The sequence below is a fragment of the Elephas maximus genome, chromosome 3 (assembly GCF_024166365.1).
Source record: "Elephas maximus indicus isolate mEleMax1 chromosome 3, mEleMax1 primary haplotype, whole genome shotgun sequence".
Lineage (NCBI taxonomy): Eukaryota > Metazoa > Chordata > Mammalia > Proboscidea > Elephantidae > Elephas > Elephas maximus.
The window spans coordinates 64858416-64878182 of record NC_064821.1 but is presented as its reverse complement, the minus strand read 5'-3'; the positions used below and the strand labels follow the sequence as shown (position 1 = coordinate 64878182).

The 19767-nt window shown below is 41.6% G+C and overlaps 1 protein-coding gene across 1 annotated transcript in view; it reads right to left on the bottom strand.

Annotated features, from left to right (window-relative positions):
- NIPAL3 (NIPA like domain containing 3) overlaps positions 1–19767 on the bottom strand; it is a 66738-nt gene that overhangs the window by 23063 nt on the left and 23908 nt on the right. Inside the window, exons 3-6 of the mRNA XM_049878269.1 lie at positions 13173–13241; positions 10698–10869; positions 8652–8711; positions 5779–5924 (exon numbers count right to left, since the gene is read on the bottom strand). Coding sequence (XP_049734226.1) covers positions 5779–5924; positions 8652–8711; positions 10698–10869; positions 13173–13241 — 447 coding nt within the window. The remainder of the gene's footprint in view (positions 1–5778; positions 5925–8651; positions 8712–10697; positions 10870–13172; positions 13242–19767) is intronic.

Below are 19767 nucleotides of genomic sequence, written 5' to 3'. Positions count from 1 at the left end.
CAGTCAAAGAGGGAGACCCTTGTTCACCAAGGAGTTTTTTTGTCACGCGTACACATAGCCACACTCCCCTCACCCCACTAAGCAAGCCTTCCATGTATGTGGCTTGGCAGAGTACAAAGAGGATGGCATTTGAAGTTAGGGAGGCCCAGGTTTGAACCTGGATCTGTCTCCAAGCTAGTTGTGTTACCCTGGGCAAGTCACTTAGCTTCTCTAAACCTCAGTTACCTCCTCTGTGAAACAGGGATAATAATTGTTACTTTGCGGAGCCATGGTGAATAATACTAATGGTAGTTTACAATTTTGAACTTTCATGTACACTTATATTCCAGGCACTCTTCTAAGCATTTTGTCACTACAAAACTCATTAAATTAGCACAATAATCCTATGAAGTAGGCACTATCACAATCTTGAGTAAATGGCAGAGTCAGGATTTGAACCTGGGGAGTCTGGCTCCAGGGCCCCTGCACTTTCTCACTACGCTTCACAGAAGAAAGGAGACCCAGTGCCTGGTGTTTAGAAGACACCCAATCAGCAGAAACTTCTTAGACACTGGCAAGTCTGAACTTTGAGAAGCTTCCCCCTTTGCATCAACAGCTTGTCCCTTCTACCCCTTAGCGCTGCAAACATTTGCAAATACTTTCCCAAGAAATTAAGCCAGCCCTAAGCCAGTGAAAGCAGAAAGCTTTGACAATGGCTCACTCCATATGCCTACCCAGCTCCTACCAAAGTTTATTTATTACAACAATGACACAGAAACATTAATGGAATTTTGAAAAGAATTTAAAGAAAATTCCTCATAATCAGAGTACCATAAAACACAGCTGTTTTCATTTTCCTGTTTCTTCCTTGTCTTTGTTCCAGTGAACACATGTTTCATTTAGTTGTCATCAGAGTCAACGTACGATTTTGTATCGGGCCGTTTTTAGTTACCATAAACAATGTTCATGTTTTGTGAAGTGTCATAATGATCTTTAATTGCTGTAGAATGCTCCATCAACCAGATGTATAGTCACTTGTCAACACTGCCAACCACTGGGCATATATTCAGTTGGTCCCAATTTTTTGGCCATTGTTCCTGAGTTCTGTAAGCATGTCTCCTTTATTTTTTCTTTTTATATCCACAGTTTCTGGCACTCAACAGACACTCGATAAATATTTATTGAATTTGGCTTGGCCAAATCTCTCTTGCTGGTAGCAGTGTCTCACAGTCACCATCAAGTAAGATAAACCTAATCACTTACTGAGCATCTATCATGTGCTGGGTGATTCAGGTGTCACCTCATGAATCTCTCTAACAACCTGGGGAAGAAGTCCAGTGATTCTTGCCATTTAATGAGGATTGACTTAACTGGAGCTTCTGGTTCAGTGACTTGGTCAAGGCCACACAGCAGGTAAAGGGTTTGAGCGCAGGACTCCCTGAGTGACAAGCCTGTATTCTGGAGTAAAGCTTTTCCTGAGAAGGTGGGTCTTTAGCTCTGTCTCACTGACACTTCTCCATATCCACCAGGTTCCTTCCAAGGCAGCTCCACAGTAAACTCTGGAGCTGGTTGGTGGTAAGGAGATGGCACAGTCCAATCTTGGGAAAATCAATTCTTTGCTATTGGGCAATCTGAGGAGGAGAAATGTTCTAGGGCCTCTAGATTCCATTAAGGCACAGGCAACTTGTGTCTGAGAGAAGACAGTGAACACCTCCATCAGCGAGGCATGGTGGGAGGAGGGTGGCCCCTGAGGTCAGGTGGGCCTGGCCTTCAAGTCCAGCTCTGCTCCTTATGGGTCCTGCAATTCTGAGCAAGTTACCTAACCTACCTGAGCCCCAGTTCTCTCATCAGAAAATGGGGAGACCTCAACAAAATTCTAGCCAACAGAATTCAACAACATATCAAAAAAATAATTCACTATGAACAAGTGGAATTCATACCAGGTATGCATGGATGGTTTATCATTAGAAAAACAATTAATGTAATACACCATATAAATAAAATAAAAGACAAGAATCACATGATTTTATCAATTGATGCAGAAAAGGCATTTGACAAAGTTCAACACTCATTCATGATAAAAACTCTCAGCAAAGTAGGAACAGAAGGAAAATTCCTCAACATAATAAAGGGCATTTATACAAAGCCAACAGCCAACATCACTCTAGATGGAGAGAGCCTGAAAGCATTCCCACTGAGATCAGGAACCAGACAAAGATGCCCTTTATCACTGCTCTTATTCAGTATTGTGCTGGAGGTCCTAGCCAGAGCAATTAGGCTAGATAAAGAAATAAAAAGCATCCAGATTGGCAAGAAAGAAGTAAAAGTATCTCTATTTGCAGATGACATGATCTTATGCACAGAAAATCCTAAGGAATCCTCAAGAAAACTACCAAAACTAACAGAAGACTTCAGCAAAGTATTGGGATACAAGATAAACATACAAAAAGCAGTTGGATTCCTCTACACCAACAAAAAGAACATCGAAGAGGAAACCACCAAATCAATACCATTTACAGTAGCCCCCAAGAAGATAAAATACTTAGGAATAAATCTTACCAGAGATGTAAAAGTTCTGCAAGACCAAAAGAGGCCTACATAAGTGGAAAAACATACCTTGCTCATGGATAGGAAGATTTAACATTATAAAAATGTCTATTCTACCAAAAGCAATCTATACATTTAATGCAATTCTGATCCAAATTCCAACAATATTTTTTAATGAGATGGAGAAACAAATCATCAACTTCATATGGAAGGGCAAGAGGCCCCAGATAAGTAAAGCGTTACTGAAAAAGAAGAACAGAGTGGGAAGCCTCACTCTACCTGATTTTAGAACCTATCATACCGCCACAGTAGTCAAAACAGCCTGGTACTGGAACAACAACAGATACATAGACCAATGGAACAGAATTGAGAATCCAGACATAAATCCATCCACATAAGAGCAGCTGATATTTGACAAAGGCCCCAAAACAGTTAAATGGGGAAAAGACAGTCTTTTTAACAACTGATGCTGGCATAACTGGATATCCATCTGCAAAAAAATGAAACAAGACCCATACCTCACTCCATGCACAAAAACTAACTCAAAATGGATCAAAGACCTAAACATAAAATCTAAAATGATAAAGACCACGGAAGAAAAAATAGGGACAACACTAGGAGCCCTAATACATGGCATAAAGAGTATACAAAACATTACTAACAATACAGAAGAAAAACTAGATAACTGGGAGCTCCGAAAAATCAAATACCTATGCTCATCCCAAGACTTCACCGAAAGAGTAAAAAGATTACCTACAGACTTGGAAAAAGTTTTTAGCTATGACACTTCCGATCGGCACCTGATCTCTAAAATCTACATGATACGGCAAAAACTCAACTACAAAAAGACAAATAACCCAATTAAAAAATGGGCAAAAGATATGAATAGACATTCACTAAAAAAGACATTCAGGCTGCTAACAAATACATGAAAAAATGCTCACGATCATTAGCCATTAGAGAAATGCAAATCAAAACTACAGTGAGATTCCATGTCACTCCAACAAGGCTGTCACTAATCCAAAAAAGACAAAATAATAAATGTTGGAGAGGTTGTGGAGGGACTGGAACACTTCTACACTGCTGGTGGGAATGTAAAATGGTACAATCACTTTGTAAGCGATTTGGCGCTTCCTTAAAAAGCTAGAAATAGAGCTACCATAGGATCCAGGAATCCCACTCCTTGGAATATATCCTAGAGAAATAAGAGCCTTTACACAAACAGATATATGCACACCCATGTTCATTGCAGCACTGCTTACAATAACAAAAAGATGGAAGCAACCAAGGTGCCCATCAACAGATGAATGGATAAATAAATTATGGTATATTCACACAATGGAATACTACGCATCAATAAACAAAAATGATGAATCTGTGAAACATTTCATAACATGGAGGAATCTGGAAGGCATTATGCTGAGTGACATTAGTCAGTTGCAAAAGGACAAATATTGTTTAAGACCAATATTATAAGAACTCGAGAAATAGTTTAAAGAGAGAAAAAAATATTTTTTGATGGTTATGAGAGGTGGGAGGGAGGGAGGGTGGGAGGGGGTATCCACTAATCAGATAGTAGATAAGAATTACTTTAGGTGATGGGAAAGACAACACACAATACAGGAGAGGACATCACAACTGGACTAAACCAAAAGCAAAGAAGTTTCCTGAATAAACTGAATGCTTTGAAGGCCAGTGTAGCAGGGGTGGGGGTTGGGTGGCCATGGTATCAGGGGACATTTAAGTCAATTGGCATAATAAAATCTATTAAGAAAACATTCTGCATCCCACTTTGGAGAGTTATGTCTGGGGTCTTCAATGCTAGCAAGCGGCCATCTAAGATGCATCAATTGGTCTCAACCCACCTGGACCAAAGGAGAATGAGGAACACCAAGGACATGAGGTAATTATGAGCCCAAGAGACAGAAAGGGCCACATAAACCAGAGACTACATCAGCCTGAGACCAGAAGAACCAGATGGTGTCCAGCTACAACCAGTGACTGCCCTGACAGGGAACACAACAGAAACCCCTGAGGGAGCAGGAGAGCAGTGGGATGCAGACCCCAGATTTTCATAAAAAGACCAGACTTAATGGTCCGAGTTAGGCTAGAAAGACCCTGGTGGTCATGGCCCCCAGACCTTCTGTTGACCCAGGACAGGAACTATTCCCAAAGCCAACTTTTCAAACAAGGATTGGGATGGGCAGTAGGTTGGAGAGGGATGCTGGTGAGGAGTGAGCTTCTTGGATCAGGTGGACACTTGAGACTATGTTGGCATCTCCTTCCTGGAGGGGAGATGAGAGGGTAGAGGGGGTTAGAGGCTGGCGAAATGGACACGAAAAGAGAGAGTGGAGGGAGGGAGTAGGCTGTCTCTTAAGGGGGAGAGCAATTGGGTGTATGTAACAACGTGTATATAAGTTTTTGTGTGAGAGACTGACTTGATTTGTAAACTTTCACTTAAAGCACAATAAAAATTAAAAAAAAAATGGGGAGAAAAACACTTTATAGAGTTGTTGAGGCGATGTGAGGTAAGACTTAAAAAAGTGTTTGGCATGGAACGGGAATATACCAGCAGCTTTATCAAATACCTTAGATATTTTCCTTAATCAATTTATTTGCAGAACTAAAGCAGGATCAGGTTGGGGCAAAGGATGGAACTCCGGCTGGGGCTGGGTGGCGGGGGGCGTGGGGCACAAGAGACAAGGTTTCCATCAGCTTCCTTAGCTCTGTGGTACTAGGCAAAAAAATACAAAATTCTATGCCTGTTTAAAATTTTAACTTTTTTTTCTCACCATTAAACTGTTAAATGATCACTGTAGAAAATACGGATGAAAGGCAAAGAGGGAGTAAAAACACAGTCATAATTCTGTCTCCCAGAAAAGATGACTGGTGGTTATTACTGTGTTTTTCCCTCTAATCCTTTACAGATATGTTCTATATCTGTAGAGGGAACTATATCAGATATGTTCTATACCTATATTTGTATGTTCTATATCTGTTCTATATACACAGTACCTGTACCTCTAAAATAAATAAAATTAGCATCATACTGTATATTCAGTTGCAGACATTACTCACAACATAAGTGAAAAAAGTATTTCCTCATGAACCATGTACTCTTCACAAGCCTGGCCTTCAGGGTCTGTGAAGTATGACACGACTCATGAATCCCCTATTGCTGGATATTCAGGTTTCTAGGACTCGATCCCCCATCCTGCCATCTCAGGCAGAAGGACCAGAAGCTTCTCTTACCATGTACAAGAGAAAAGGCCAGCTCACAAGGTGCCTGGTGATGTTCTCGCCCGTCATCTTCTCGTGGCTGTTGGGTGCAAATGTCACCAGCAAGTATGTGCCCACAACTGCCAAACCACAGCCAACAAAGGACAAGACATAGCGCCCTGCAGGTAGGGCGGAGAGAGGGTGTCACAGGACTCACTGCAGGAGATGTGCTGTTAGCAATCAAAGAACAGGCTTCTGGTTGTTCTTTTTCTTTACTTTAAAAAACAGATTATCTTCCTTAATGTTATTATTTTTTTTAACTTTAATGATGTATAACATACATACAAAAAAGTGCTTGATGAATTCTACAGAGGAAAGACACTCTTGTAATCAACACCCAGAATAAGAAAGAGCACATTACCAGGATCTCAAAAGCCCCGAGGTGCCCTCTTTCGATGCATGCTAAAACCACAATGCAATATCAGAATGGCTAAAATAGAAAAGACAAAATACAACAAGGGCTAACAGCTAACACTATCCTGACTTCTAAAGGCCGTAATAGTTTTGCCTGTTTTCATACTTTAATAGAAATACAGTATGTCGTTTTGTGTCTGTGTTCACTCAACATCATGTTTGTGAGATTCATCTGGGTTGTGGTGTGTAGCGGTAGTTCATTTTCACTGCTGTATTGTGTTCCATTGTGTGAATGTGACGCCATTTATTTATCCATTCTACTACTGATGAGCGTTTGAGCAGTCTCCAGGTTTGGGTTACCACAAATAATGCTGATATGAACATTCTTGTACACGTTTTCTGGAAAACATATGTATGTATTTCTGTTGGGTATAAAACTAAGACTGGAATTGCTGGGCTATAGGATATGTGCATGTTTAGCTTTAATAGTTACTGTCAAATGGTTTTCCAAAGTGGTTGTACTAATTTATATTCCCAACAGCAGAGTCTGAGAGTTCTGGTTGCATCCCTGTCAATACTTGTTAAAAGCTGTCTTTTTGTTTTAGTAATTATGGTATTATATTGTGGTTTTAACATGCATTCCACAGGGAACATTTTAAAGCTATGAGCCATCTTAATAATCAATCAGTCAACGAATAAAACAAAACAGGACAAGCAAAGTTTCAGAGCCTACCATATACCTTTTTAAAAATTACCTAATCCTTTCCCAACTGGCTATTTAACCTACTCCTGAGGGAACTATCTACATACTATCAATATTCCAGAATGACAGAGCTTTCCGAAACTGTTAGTGGCCCAGGAGGCATGCTCCTGAGTGAAGGGTAACAGCCTCCTGCCTCTTCTCTGGGGTCCTCTCACACCCCAGCTCAACCATATCAGTTGATGAAAAGCCTGTCCAACTCAGCCTCAGGAAGTCGAAGAGGGCTGAGAATTCTGAGTTGTACTTATGGGAACCAAAGGCCACTGGACTTTTCTAAAATAGTTCTGACCACACCTATTTTATCCCACTGTCTGCACAAAATACGATACCATATTACATGTCTTTAATTTTTATTCTCAGCACAGGGCCTACATTTATGAGGCCCAGTGCTTAGATTGAAAATAAAAGACATTTGATTTTTATAAAATAGTTGTTCAATTGTTCAATGAATGAATGAACCATGGTTAAATTCAACAGAATAAATTCTGTGCTAAGATGTCCAAGCCTGATGTCTTAGGCAGGAATGGGTCTTGCTCATCTCCATGCCTGCAATGTCCAGCATAGGTCTAACACTGAGTCAGTGTTTGCTGAATTTAATGGAACTAAAAAAAAAAAAAAAAAAAAATTTTTTTTTTTTATATAGGGGTCCTGGTGGTGCTGTGGTTAAGCATTTGGCTGCTAACCCAAAAAGGTCAGAAGTTTGAATCCACCACTCTATTTTCTCTGAAGTGCTCACTGTGATCTAAGATTATTTTATTTAGTTGTTCATTTGTTTATTGTATTACTCCCTTTCCTCCCCCCAGTACATACATACTAGACTATAAACTCCACGAGAACAGAAACCCCATCTGTGTATCCCTGGCACCTACAATAGAGGCTGGTACTTAGTAGGTGTTTTTTGGGGGGGACACTTCTTTCCCATTCCATGGGTTTCCATGTGGAGGGACCACTAGTCATGCGACACTTTTGTCTCTTGCTCCATTGGTCCACATTTCTCAACTGGCTAGTTAAGAGCTATGGCTGCTAACCAAAAGGTCTATAGTTTGAATCTACCAGCCACTCCTTCGAAACCCTATGGGGCAGTTCTACTCTGTCCTATAGGCTCGCTATGAGTTGGGATCAACTCAATGGCAACAGGCTTACAGGTAATCTGTCAAAAGAATTTAAACACTGAGGCACTGCTTTCTTTTCTTCCTTTTCCACCCCAGTCTACACGAGGTAATAGTGCTGCATGTCTCCAGATGCAGTAGTGCTGCAAACCCAAATGCTCTCCTTGGTAGGGCGGCCCCAAGGTCCAGCCTGGGTGCTGAGGGGTACGGAAAGAGAGTGTGAGCAAGTTCATTTGGTCGCATATCTGAGCCACATGCTCCAATCTAGTTTTCATTTATAATAATATATAACTTCTGATCTCCTGTGCTGTCTCCTGTATTTATCTCCCATTGCTTTAGAAATCAGTCAAGGAGAGATGGTGCCTTTTACTGGGCCTTCTAATATCCCAACAAAAGATGCTGAGTAAATATTGATGGAATGGAATGAACGAAAGTCCATTTTTAAAAGCATTACCGATGATTCTGGTGGTTTGGGAACCACTGTTTGAAAAACCCAGCTTTCAGAGGCCCATTGAGGAGGGAATATAGAATCACAGAGGCGAGTGGGAGACAGAAGATCTCTAAATTCAAATGAACAAAAAGCATAAGCATAAAATTGACAGGGCTCAAATCACTGAACTTACTCAGAAAATCTTTAGGTTTCCATTTTTCTTTGATAAATATGATTCCAATGATGGCACTAGCTGTTTTTAAAAAAAAAAGGCACAAGGAAAAGACAATTAAGGCTGCTGTCAGTCCACTGAGGTCCGACCACCCATGCCCTTCGGGTTGACTCATTTGCTCTGGATCACTGTACTGCCTAACCTCTCACTCATGCTCTCAGTAGCTTGTTTCCCTCTAGTTCCTCTGATATTCCATGTCAGAAAGGAAGGCCCCTCTCCAAGCCTTCTTGAGGACTTCCTACAAGGTCAGGAGTGCCATGTGTTGAGTATCTGTTGTGCAACAGGCTATTTATACAAGTTATTTTTGGCACGTCCAGTCTCTGAAGTGGGTACTATTATCATTTCCATTTGACAAATGGGGATACTGAGGCTAAGAGAGGTGAAGAACCCATCCACGATCACATAGCTGGTAAGGGAAGGCACGACTTGAACCCAGGACTGTTGGATGCCAGGCCTTTTATTCCTTCCATGGCAACACATCCCTTTCACATTTTCCCTCTGGTTCCTTTCTCTCCCTGACTCCCATGTTTACAGATGTCCTCAAACTCCCTAATAACTGTCATAAAGGATAGGGCTGTCAATCACTATGGACAGGGTGGAGCAGGAGAATTAGACAGGGGAGCTCTGGCGGCACAGTGGTTAAGAGCTACGGCTGCTAACCAGAAGGTCAGCAGTTCGAATCCACCAGCTGCTCCTTAGAAACCATATGGAGCAGTTCTACTCTGCCCTATAGGGTCGCTGTGAGTCAGAATTGATTTGACAGCAATGGGTTTGCTCTTTTTGGTGTTTTCCTGAGATACAAGCAATGGGCAAAATAGAGAGATAAGGGCATAAACCTAAATACCTATAGCGGCTGGGTAGTAACATAAATGTGGAAAGAAGGTCAGATGTAGAAAAACTGGGAAAGGTAGAGACTGTGGCAAACTAATTTCCTTAACTAAAGGCATTCAAATTACAATTAAAAAAAAGACTGTGGGTGGTAAAAACAGCATATTTGAAAGCTTCATTCACCTCACAGGCTGCCAGTTTACCAACCCTGGTCAAGAAAAAGAGAGCCCTATAATAGGATCAGGGAACACAAGTAGGTTTCTGCTCTTCTGTCAACTCTAGGTAATTGATAGTGGCCCCGTCAAGGCTTGCTGGGAAGGAGTGCTATAACTGATTAATGATGTCTGCCTTGGGCACAGGAGGGGACACAGAGTCACCAGGCCTCTGCCATCTCTGGTGTAGAAGAGACTCCTCTTAACTCGAGGAGGAATACAACCTGAAATATTACTTTCTCCTTTAAGTGCAGGGAAGAGCTTCCAGGCAGTGCTTGTTAGCAACACCGAAAAGAATCGTTTCAAAGCAAGTTCATTGTCCCAGCCTCTCTGTACAAAAAGCTGTTGTTCACTAATCTACTAACACCTTTTATTTAAGAAGAATTTTTTTTTGTTGTAATGCTGTCTTATGGACACTAAAGTTCCTTTGTCTTTCAGTTGGTTCAAATGCTCTGCAATACCAGTTCAGTGATTACAAAAGTCATAGAACAATGGCAGATAAGAAAGTTAATGATGTTTTAAAAATGGTATCAGTTGACGTAAAAAGCTCAGAGAGTAAGGTGAACATGTCTTTGTTAGAGGTGTTAGATACCTCAACCCTAGAAATAAAAAGCAATTCCGATAAACTTCCGAATATTAGAATCTGGAGCCAGATAGCCTCATTCGTATCCCCGCCATTCACTAGCTGTGTGACTTTGGGTAACTTCATCTCTCTGGGCCTCAGTTTCTTCATCTGTGAAATAGGGATAGTAACAGTAGCTCCCTCCTAAGGTTGTTCGGAGGACTAAACGAATTAACATCCATGAAGTGCTTAGAACAGGGCCTGGCGTTTCTGAAGGCCTGTGTGTCAGCTATTATTATCAGTGCAAGAACTGGTTTAATGAGTATCTTTGAGCCGGGTGCTGACACTGTGGTCACGCAGGTAGGCGGGTCCTGGAAAAGAGGTAGAGTGGGGCGCTGGTCTTACCTATCACGGAGACTGCACCGAGGGGAACGATCAAGGAGAGCGGAGCAAAGGCGTAGGAGGCAAACACGCTGAGCTCGCCCAGAAGCATCAGGAACAGGCCCAGCCACCATGTCTTGGTCCTGAAATAGGCCCGTGGATCCTTGGAGCCTGCCAGGCGGATGTGGCAGTACTTCTAAAGATCCAAGAAAGAGTGTGATTTGCCCAGCCGGCTTGGGGAGAAAGGCTCTGATGCACAAATCCTGAATTCACACCCTCCTGTTCCCACTTTAAAAATTAATTGGAGAAAATTTGTTAAGATTTTTTGGAGTCCGTAGATAGGAATAAAGCAGTAGTAACTGAACTACTGGATTGTTATTCTAAGGTAAAAACCCAAAAACCATTGCCATCAAGGCAATTCTGACTCATAGTGACCCTACAGGACAGAGTAGAACTGCCCCATAGAGTTTCCAAGGAGCATCTGGTAGATTCAAACTGCTGACCTTTTGATTAGTAGCCATAGATCTTAACCACTATGCCAGCAGGGTTTCCATTATTCTAAGGCAGTAGCTCCCAAACTGACTGAGAATCTGTAAAAATTTCCTGGGATGCTTTGAAAAAAATATGCCTGTCTGGGCCCCATCCTCAGGGTTGGCCTCTGTAGGGATAGGTCAGGCCTGGAAGTCTGCATTTATAACACACATCATGGGCCACATGCAGCCTGGGGAAGGAACCCTGGTCTAAAGACCCCCACGTTAGCCTGGCCCTGGGCCTGAGCATCTCCCTCTAACTGTAGCTCCCAGGACTTCTCATATCTGGGATACCCACTTAGCCACCCTCTCATGTCAAAGTGCTGGTGGCTTTTGCTGGGCAGCCATGTAGGATCTGTGGACTTTGCCCTCACTGGGGTAGATACGGAAGCCCTGGTGGTGGTGTGGTTAAGTGCTACGGCTGCTAACCAAAAGGTTGGCAGTTCAAATCCACTAGGCACTCCTTGGAAACTCTATGGGGCAGTTCTACTCTGTCCTGTAGCGTCACTATGAGTCAGAATCGACTCAATGGCAATGGGTTTTTTTTTTTTTGGTTTGGGGTGGATACCTGGCTCAAGCAAGGCCCGTGTTCTTTCTTCTGGAAATGTGGACTGGGACACAGAAACCGAAGCAGTAACTACAGAAGGTGAGGAAGCCATGTTGACTGAGAGGACCAAGTTGGCCATTTGGGGAGGTTGGTAATGGGGGCTCTCTTGGAAGGAGTACAGGCAGAATGCTCCTTAGAAGCGAGGATGGTGAGACTTTGTCTCATGTACTTTGGACATGCTACCAGGAGGGACCAGTTTCTGGAGAAGGACATCATGCTTGGTAACATAGAGGGTCAGGGAAAAAGAGCAAGACTCTCAACGAGACAGACTGCCATAGTGGCTGCAACAATGGACTCAAACATAGCAACAACTGTGAGGATGGTGAGGTCTGGACAGCATTTAGTTCTGTTGTATGTAGGGTCCCTATGAGTCAAAACTGCCTCAACGGCACCTAACAACAACGTAATGGGGCTGCATGGAAGCAAGTAAATAAGCAGAGATGCTGGTCTGTAGGGAGAAAGGAATGAACCAGACAAGCAGATAAGAGTCAATGCAGCTTCACAAATACATGGAAACACACACATGAGCTGAGATGTATAAGGTACAGATGTGCAAGGAACACACACATGTTCATACAGATTACAGGCCACTGCCTGGGCTGGTAGAGGGGACTTGGCCAGTGTGCTACGAGACTTTATCCTTTGAGCAGGTGTCAAGAGTTTGGGTTTCCCAGAAGCAGTCTCGGAGACTTAGATGCAGGTAGCTTATTTGGGAGGTGATTTCAGGAAGCACAAATAAGGGAGTGGGGAAGTGAGACAGGGAAGGGAGAAGAGCCAGTGAAAAGTGCATTCATTAATAAGCCATTTACCACTGGGGACAACTGGGCTTCATCCTGGGCCCTCTGAGAAACCCTGTGAAACTAGCCTCACAATCATTCTACCAGAGGATGGAGCCTGGAGCATTTACTCCTTAAGCTATCAGCTCGCTCAAAACCACAGCTGCAGGGGAACTCAGGTGGGCCCAGGGGATTTGGTGAGGTGTATCGACAGCATCTGCTAGCCAGCAGGGCATTCCTGAAGGCTTTTAAGTAATGGAGAGTGCTATAATCAGAGTTAAGTTTATAAAAAGATAATTCTGGGTAGCCTTGTATAAGGCAGATGGGAGGCCAAAGAGGAGGTCACTGTAATAGCTCAAAGAGAGAAGGTGAGGACCTGAGCTAGGGGGTGATAGTGGGCAGGGTGGGGCACGGGGGTGCACAGAATCAGGAGAGATTCTAGAACAACACACAAGGTATTGTTACAGGCCCAGCCCAGGGATGAGTAGGCAATGTCCCACAGAGAAGAGGCAGCTCGACTGGGACAGGATACCCAGACCTACCCCCTGTATCTCTGCCCCAGACAGTGCTGGTGGCTGGAACTTACCTGGAGGTTAAGTGCAATGCTGACCACGAGGTGTCCGAAAATTGCCAAGAGGGCGCCAATCAAGTTTTCCTATAAGGAAAGTTCACAGGAGCAGGCATGAGTTAGACCTAAGCCAAGGTGTCCCGGGGCACATTTGAGACCCAACTGTTTGCTGTCCCAAAACAAAACCAGAAAAATAATATCCATCTCAAAGCCACATCCCACATCCTCTATTGAAATTTTACTACCCAAGGTTAATCTGGCTGCCTTGCTGGTTTATAAAACACTGTCCCAAGATGGAAACTTCCAGAAGCACTATCCTTTGGCTGTCTCACCACAATGACCCGATGAGATTAACCCATTTCACTAGTCCCCTTAAGGTGTTGCCCTGTCACCATCTAGTGCAAAAACACAACATTCAGAAATCAAAATTTACAAGAGAAACACAGGCAGGGAAACCATTTGCCATTTTATCATTAGATTGTTTGTGTTCCCAGAGGGGTCTCAATGAGACTTCTTCAGCTGGCTAATTGCTTAAAAAAACTGCTTAGGACCTTTAAAATTATTTAATTTATAAAAACTTAATCTACATCACCTTAAGAATTCCTTAGCATGCTATTTTTTCAATTTATAAAACAATTACCATATACGCATTCATTGTGGAATAATTAGGGAATATAGAAAAATAAAAAGAATAACAACAACAGCAAAGAGAAAACCACCAGTAATTTTATAACCTAGTAGTACATGTTTATTACTACAAACATTTTGGTTCTTATTCTGATAAACTTTTTTCTTTTCATAAATTTAGATGTCAATCAAAATGTTAATTCATTTTACAAAAATAAGATTACCATCTGTTTTATAATCTTTTCTTTTACTTAACATATTGTAAGCACATTGCTCTGTTAGATGTGAATTGGATATCTAATTCATCATTTTTAATAAATGTAAAATAACTCATCTTATGGCTATATCGTATTTTATATAATTGCTCCTTTATTATTTTATATTTAGGCTGTTTGGGTTTTTTTCTTTTTTTGTACCAATATTGTGATGAATATTGTCATGGATTGAATTGTGTCCCCCAAAAATATGTGCATCAATTTGGCTAGGCCATGATTCCCAGTATTGTGTGATTTGCCATCTAATGTGATTTTTCTATGTGTTGTAAATCCTACCTCTGATGTTAATGAGGTAGTATAGGTGGCAGTTGTGTTAGTGAGGCAGGATTCAGTCTACAAAACTCGATTGTGTCTTGAGGCAATCTCTTTTGAGATATAAAAGAGAGAAGTGAGCAGAGAAATGGGGGTGGAGGGGTACAACCTCATACCACCAAGAAAGCAGCACAGGAGCACAGTGTGTCCTTTGGATCTGGGGTTCCTGCGTGGAGAAGCTCCTAGTTCAGGGGAAGATTGATGAGAAGGACCTTCCTCTAGAGCCGACAGAGAGAGAAAGCCTTCCCCTGGAGCTGAGGCCCTGAATTTGGACTTCTGGCCTACTGGACTGTGAGGAAATAAATTTCTCTTTGTTAAAGTTCATCCACTGGTGGTATCTGTTATAGCAGCACTAGATGACAAAGACAAATATCTTGGTTCATCTTTGTATTGATTATTCTGTTGGAATAAATTCTTAAAATTGGGTGAAAGCTTAGCATTTAAACCAAAAAAGTAAGGTTTTGGGGCTTCCAAGTTCAGGCCTTATAGCTTCTGCTTTTGCTCAGAAGAGAACCCAGCCACATGTAAAGAAATCCAGCCTATCCCTAACGAGTGAGGGAGGCCAAGTGAAGGAGAGCCAAACAGAATATAAGTAGGACAAGCTGACATCAAGAAAGAGAAGCTCAGCCATTTCAGCCAGCTGCCAGTTGATTAAACTATTTCAGCTGCAGCGACAGATGTGAGTGAGGCCATCTTGGATTTTTGAGCCCCAGTCCCAGTTGAGCACTCCAAATGATACCACATGGAACAGAGATGAGCCATCTTTGCTGAGCCCTGCCCAAATTCTTGACTTACAGAGTCAGGAGCAATAAAATGGTTTTTGTTTTAAGCTACTTAGGTTTTCGGTGGTTTGTTACGCAGCACTAGCTGATACGCCATTATTAGTGGACCAAAGCTGTTGAATGATCCATCAATTTTTGGCCCAAACTCAAGATCTGATTCTTTTGCAGCCACTTATTAATGGGTAGCTTTGATCTTCTGTCTGATTTGCATATGAATCACTCTACCGATTGGTTGGTTTCCTCCCTTTTGGGGCCCAGTTAAGGCATTTTTTATCTGGCTCTAAAAGCTCTTTAAGGTCATTCCATGAACTCAGCATACATTTATTTAACTTTTCATTACTTTTTTTTAACGAGATAAAATTTATATAACATTAAATTCACCATTTACCCTTTTCAAAGTGTACACTTTGTTAGTTTTTGGTATATTCACGATGTTGTGCAACCATCACAACTATCTAATTCCAGAACATTTTCATCATCCCAAAAAGCAATCCCGTATTCATTAGCAGTCACTCCCAATTCTCTTCTTTCCCCATTCCCTGGTAACCACTAATCTACTTTCTATTTCTATAGATTTACCTATTCTGGACATTTCATATAGATGGAATCGTACAATATGTGGCCTTTTGTGCTTGGTTTATTTCATTTTGCGTAATGTTTTCAAGGTTCATCTATGCTGTAGCATGTATCAGGACTTCATTTGTATGGCCAAATAATATTCTATTGTAGAAACACACCATATTTTGTTTACCCATTCATCAGTCGGTAGATGTTTGGGTTGTTTCTCCTTTCTGGCTATTGTGAATAATGCTGCTATGAATATTTTTGTATAAGTTTCTATGCAAACATGTTTTTAATTCTCTTGGGTATATACCACTTGGAATGAAATCGTTAAGTCACACGGTAACTCTATGTGCAACTTTTTGACAAACTTACAAACTGTTTTCCACAGCAGCTGCACTAATTTACATTCCCACCAGTAATGAAGTTTCCCGATTTCTCAATATCCTTGCCAACACTTGTTATTGTCCATATTTTTTAATTTTAGCTGTTCTAGTGGATGTGAAGGGAGCCTTAGCGGTACAATGGTTAAGCACTTGGCTGCTAACCAAAACGTGGGCAGTGTGAAACTACCCAGTGGCTCCATGGGACAAAAACCTGGTAATATGGTCTGGTAAAAATTACAGCCTAGAAAACTTTATGGGGCAGTTCTACTCTGTTACAACGGGTTGCTACGAGTTGAGATCAACTTGAGGGCACCTAATAACAACAACAATGGATGTGAAGGAGTCCCTGAGTGGCACAAAGAGTAAAGTCCTCTATTTTCTAGCTGAAAAGTTGGTGGTTCAAACCCACCCAGGGGCACCTCAGGAGACAGGCCTGGAAATCTGCTTCCAAAAGGTCACAGCCGTGAAAACCCTATGGAACAGAGTTCTACTCAACATACATGGAGTTGTCAGGAGTCGACTGATGGCAACTAACAGCAATGGGGTGTGAAGTAGTATTTTATTGTGGTTTTGATTTGCATTTCCCTAGTTACTAATGATTTTGAGCATATTTTCATATTCTTACTGAGTATTTACATATATCTTTGGAGAAGTGTTTATTCAAAATTCTTTGTTCATTTTTTAATTGGGTGCCACTCCTAAGCAAAATGAACAACAAGGTGCATTGCTTGAAGTTCTGCCCCTGGGAGGACTTCCCTTCACTGCTGTCTCTCAGGGATGTCCAAGAATGGGGCTGCAGTGCTGCAGCTGTCCACTTTCGGGGCTTGCATATCACACAGGACCATTTGTAAACCAAAAAATACCTACAACTAGACCAATCAACAACATCATGATAAATGAGAAAGAAATTGAACTTGCCAAGGATTTTATTCTTCTTGGGTTAACATCAACACCCATAGAAGCAGCAGTCAAGAAATCAAATGACACATTGCATTGGGCCAATCTGCTGCAAAAGACCTCTTTAAAGTGTTAAAAACCAAAGGTGTCACTTTGAGGACTAAGGTGTACTTGACACAAGACATGGTCTTTTCAATTGCCTCATGTGCATGGGAAAGCTAGACAATGAATAAGGAAGACCGAAGAAGAATTGATGCCTTTGAAATATGGTGTTGGCCAAGAACACAGAATATACCATGGACTGACAAAAGAACAAACATGTCATCACGAGGGACCAGTCCCTGGAGAAAGATATCATGCTTGGTCAAGTAGAGGGTCAGTGAAAAAGAAGACAACCCTAAATGAGATGGATTGACACAGGGGCTGCAACAATAGGCTTAGACACAGTAACGACTGTGAGGATGGTGCAGAACTGGGCAATGTTTGTTCTGTGGCTATGAGTCAGAGCTAACTTGACAATACCTAACAACAGCAACAATTTCTCCTACAACTACATCAGTTATTTTTTTTAGTTGTCCTGGGGATTATTATAAACAACTTAATTCATAACAATCTGATTTGGATTAATATCAATTTAATCACAACAGTATATAAAAACTGCTCCTATATGGCTTGCCCTACTCTGCCCCACCTCCAAATATGCTATTATTGTGAAAATTTCTTTAACACCTTTTAAAACTTAATCACTTGATATGAGTTGACATAATTCTGCATTCTTTCCACTTAAAAATGATATCCAGTTGGATTCTTCATATCTCTCATCTTTGGTGATCCATACTAGGTACTCAGTTTATGTTCCTGAACAAATGGCTTAATCTGAATACAAATAAACAACAATACAAAGAAGAATGTGAAACATGTCGTAAGAGAGAAATACTGACATAGAGATGGAATTTCAAAGGAAGAATTCATTCTGGGCATGAGGTCTGAACTACTTGGCTCAATGTCATGTGGCAAAGGGAGTAGAAGGGCCGTAACTAAAACCCAGACTCTAAGACTTCCAGCCTGAGTTTTTTCTAAATGCCTGGCATCGTCTTCTGCCTCCACACAGCACCCAGCCCAAGGATGCTCATACCCAACACTCCACCAACATTTATAGACAGCAGATGGCAACCTGCAAGGGACAGGATTTCCTTCTAATTTTGGGATGACGTCATACTCCTAAGGAACTGCTATAGCACAAGAAATGGGTGGGAAGGTGATTATTAAAATGTCAGGCTCTGGCGTTAGACAGACCTCGGCTTGAATCCAGTCTCCATGACTCATGACAACATGACCTGGGCACATCTCTGAGCATCTGTTTCCTCATGATCTATAAAAATGCAGCTATTAAGATTACTTACCCTCAGGGTAGCTGCAAGGGTGAAAAAAAGATAATCCGGTGGAAATAACAGAGCACAGTTCCCGGCACAAGTCACAGGGATCAGGAAAGCAGGTTTCTTTATTACAGGATTTCTCAGAGCCTTCAATAAATATTAACTATCTTAGTTAGGAACACATCCATCAGCCAACGATGGGATGTCGTGGGAACCTCCTATGTGCCAGGTATGTGCTAGTAGGAGGTGTCAGCTCTATTAGAGAGAGTTCAGCCTTCAGAAACCAGTGGAGCAGGCTGGTTGTAAAGATTAGAAATGATGATGACAGTGACAGTGACAAACATTTACTGAGCATTTACTATGTGCCAAGTATTATTCTAAGTATTTCATATTTCATTTAATCCTCACAAGAACCCTATGAGGTAGACACTATTATTATCTAATTTTATAGTGAGGAAACTGAGGCACAGAGGGTAAGAAAAAACTGGTAACTGGCTGAAGCAGGATTGGATCACAAGCAGCCTGATGTCAGAGCCCATGTTCTTAACTGTTATGCCAAACTATGCAATATATAAAAAGTTCTAGGACAGTGCCTCGAACAGAAGAGGTATTCATAAATAGTAGCTATTATCGAAGTCCCTGGGTGGCACAAGCTGTTTGTGATTGGCTGCCAATGTAAAGGTTACTGCCTTAAACTCACCCAGAGGCTCTGTAGAAGAAAGGTTTGCCAAACTGCTTCCATAAAGATAACAACCAAGAAAACCGTACATAGCAGTTCTACTCTGTAACACATGGGGTTGCCATGAGTCTGAATCAGCAGGATGACAATTTTTTTTTTTTTTAAATCAGGGGCTGGGAAATTTATGCCTGACCCTACAGCTCCCAGACTAGTGCAGAATATAGATACTTAGAATATTAAAATGTATTACAGGTGGTATAATTTGTCTTACTGGATGTGTTGCTGTGCTGTTGGAAGCTATGCCACCTGGTATTTCAAATATCAGCAGGGACACCCATGCTGGACAGATTTTGCTGGAGCTTCCAGACTAAGACAGACTGAGAAGAAGGACCTGGCAATCCACTTCTGAAACAATTAGCAAGGGGAAAACCTTATGGATAGCAGCCGAACACTGACAGATATAGTGCCCAAAGATGAGCCCCTCAGGGTGGAAGGCACTCAAAATAGGACTACGGAAGAGCTGACTCCTTAAAGTAGAATTGATCTTAATAACCTGGATGGAGTAAAGCTTTCAGGATCTTCATTTGCTGATGTGGCATAACTTGAAATGAGAAGAGAAGAAACAGCTGCAAACATCTGTTAGTAAAGTGGAATATACGAAGTATGAATCAAGGAAAACTGAAAGTTGTCAAAAATGAACTGGAATACATAAAGATCA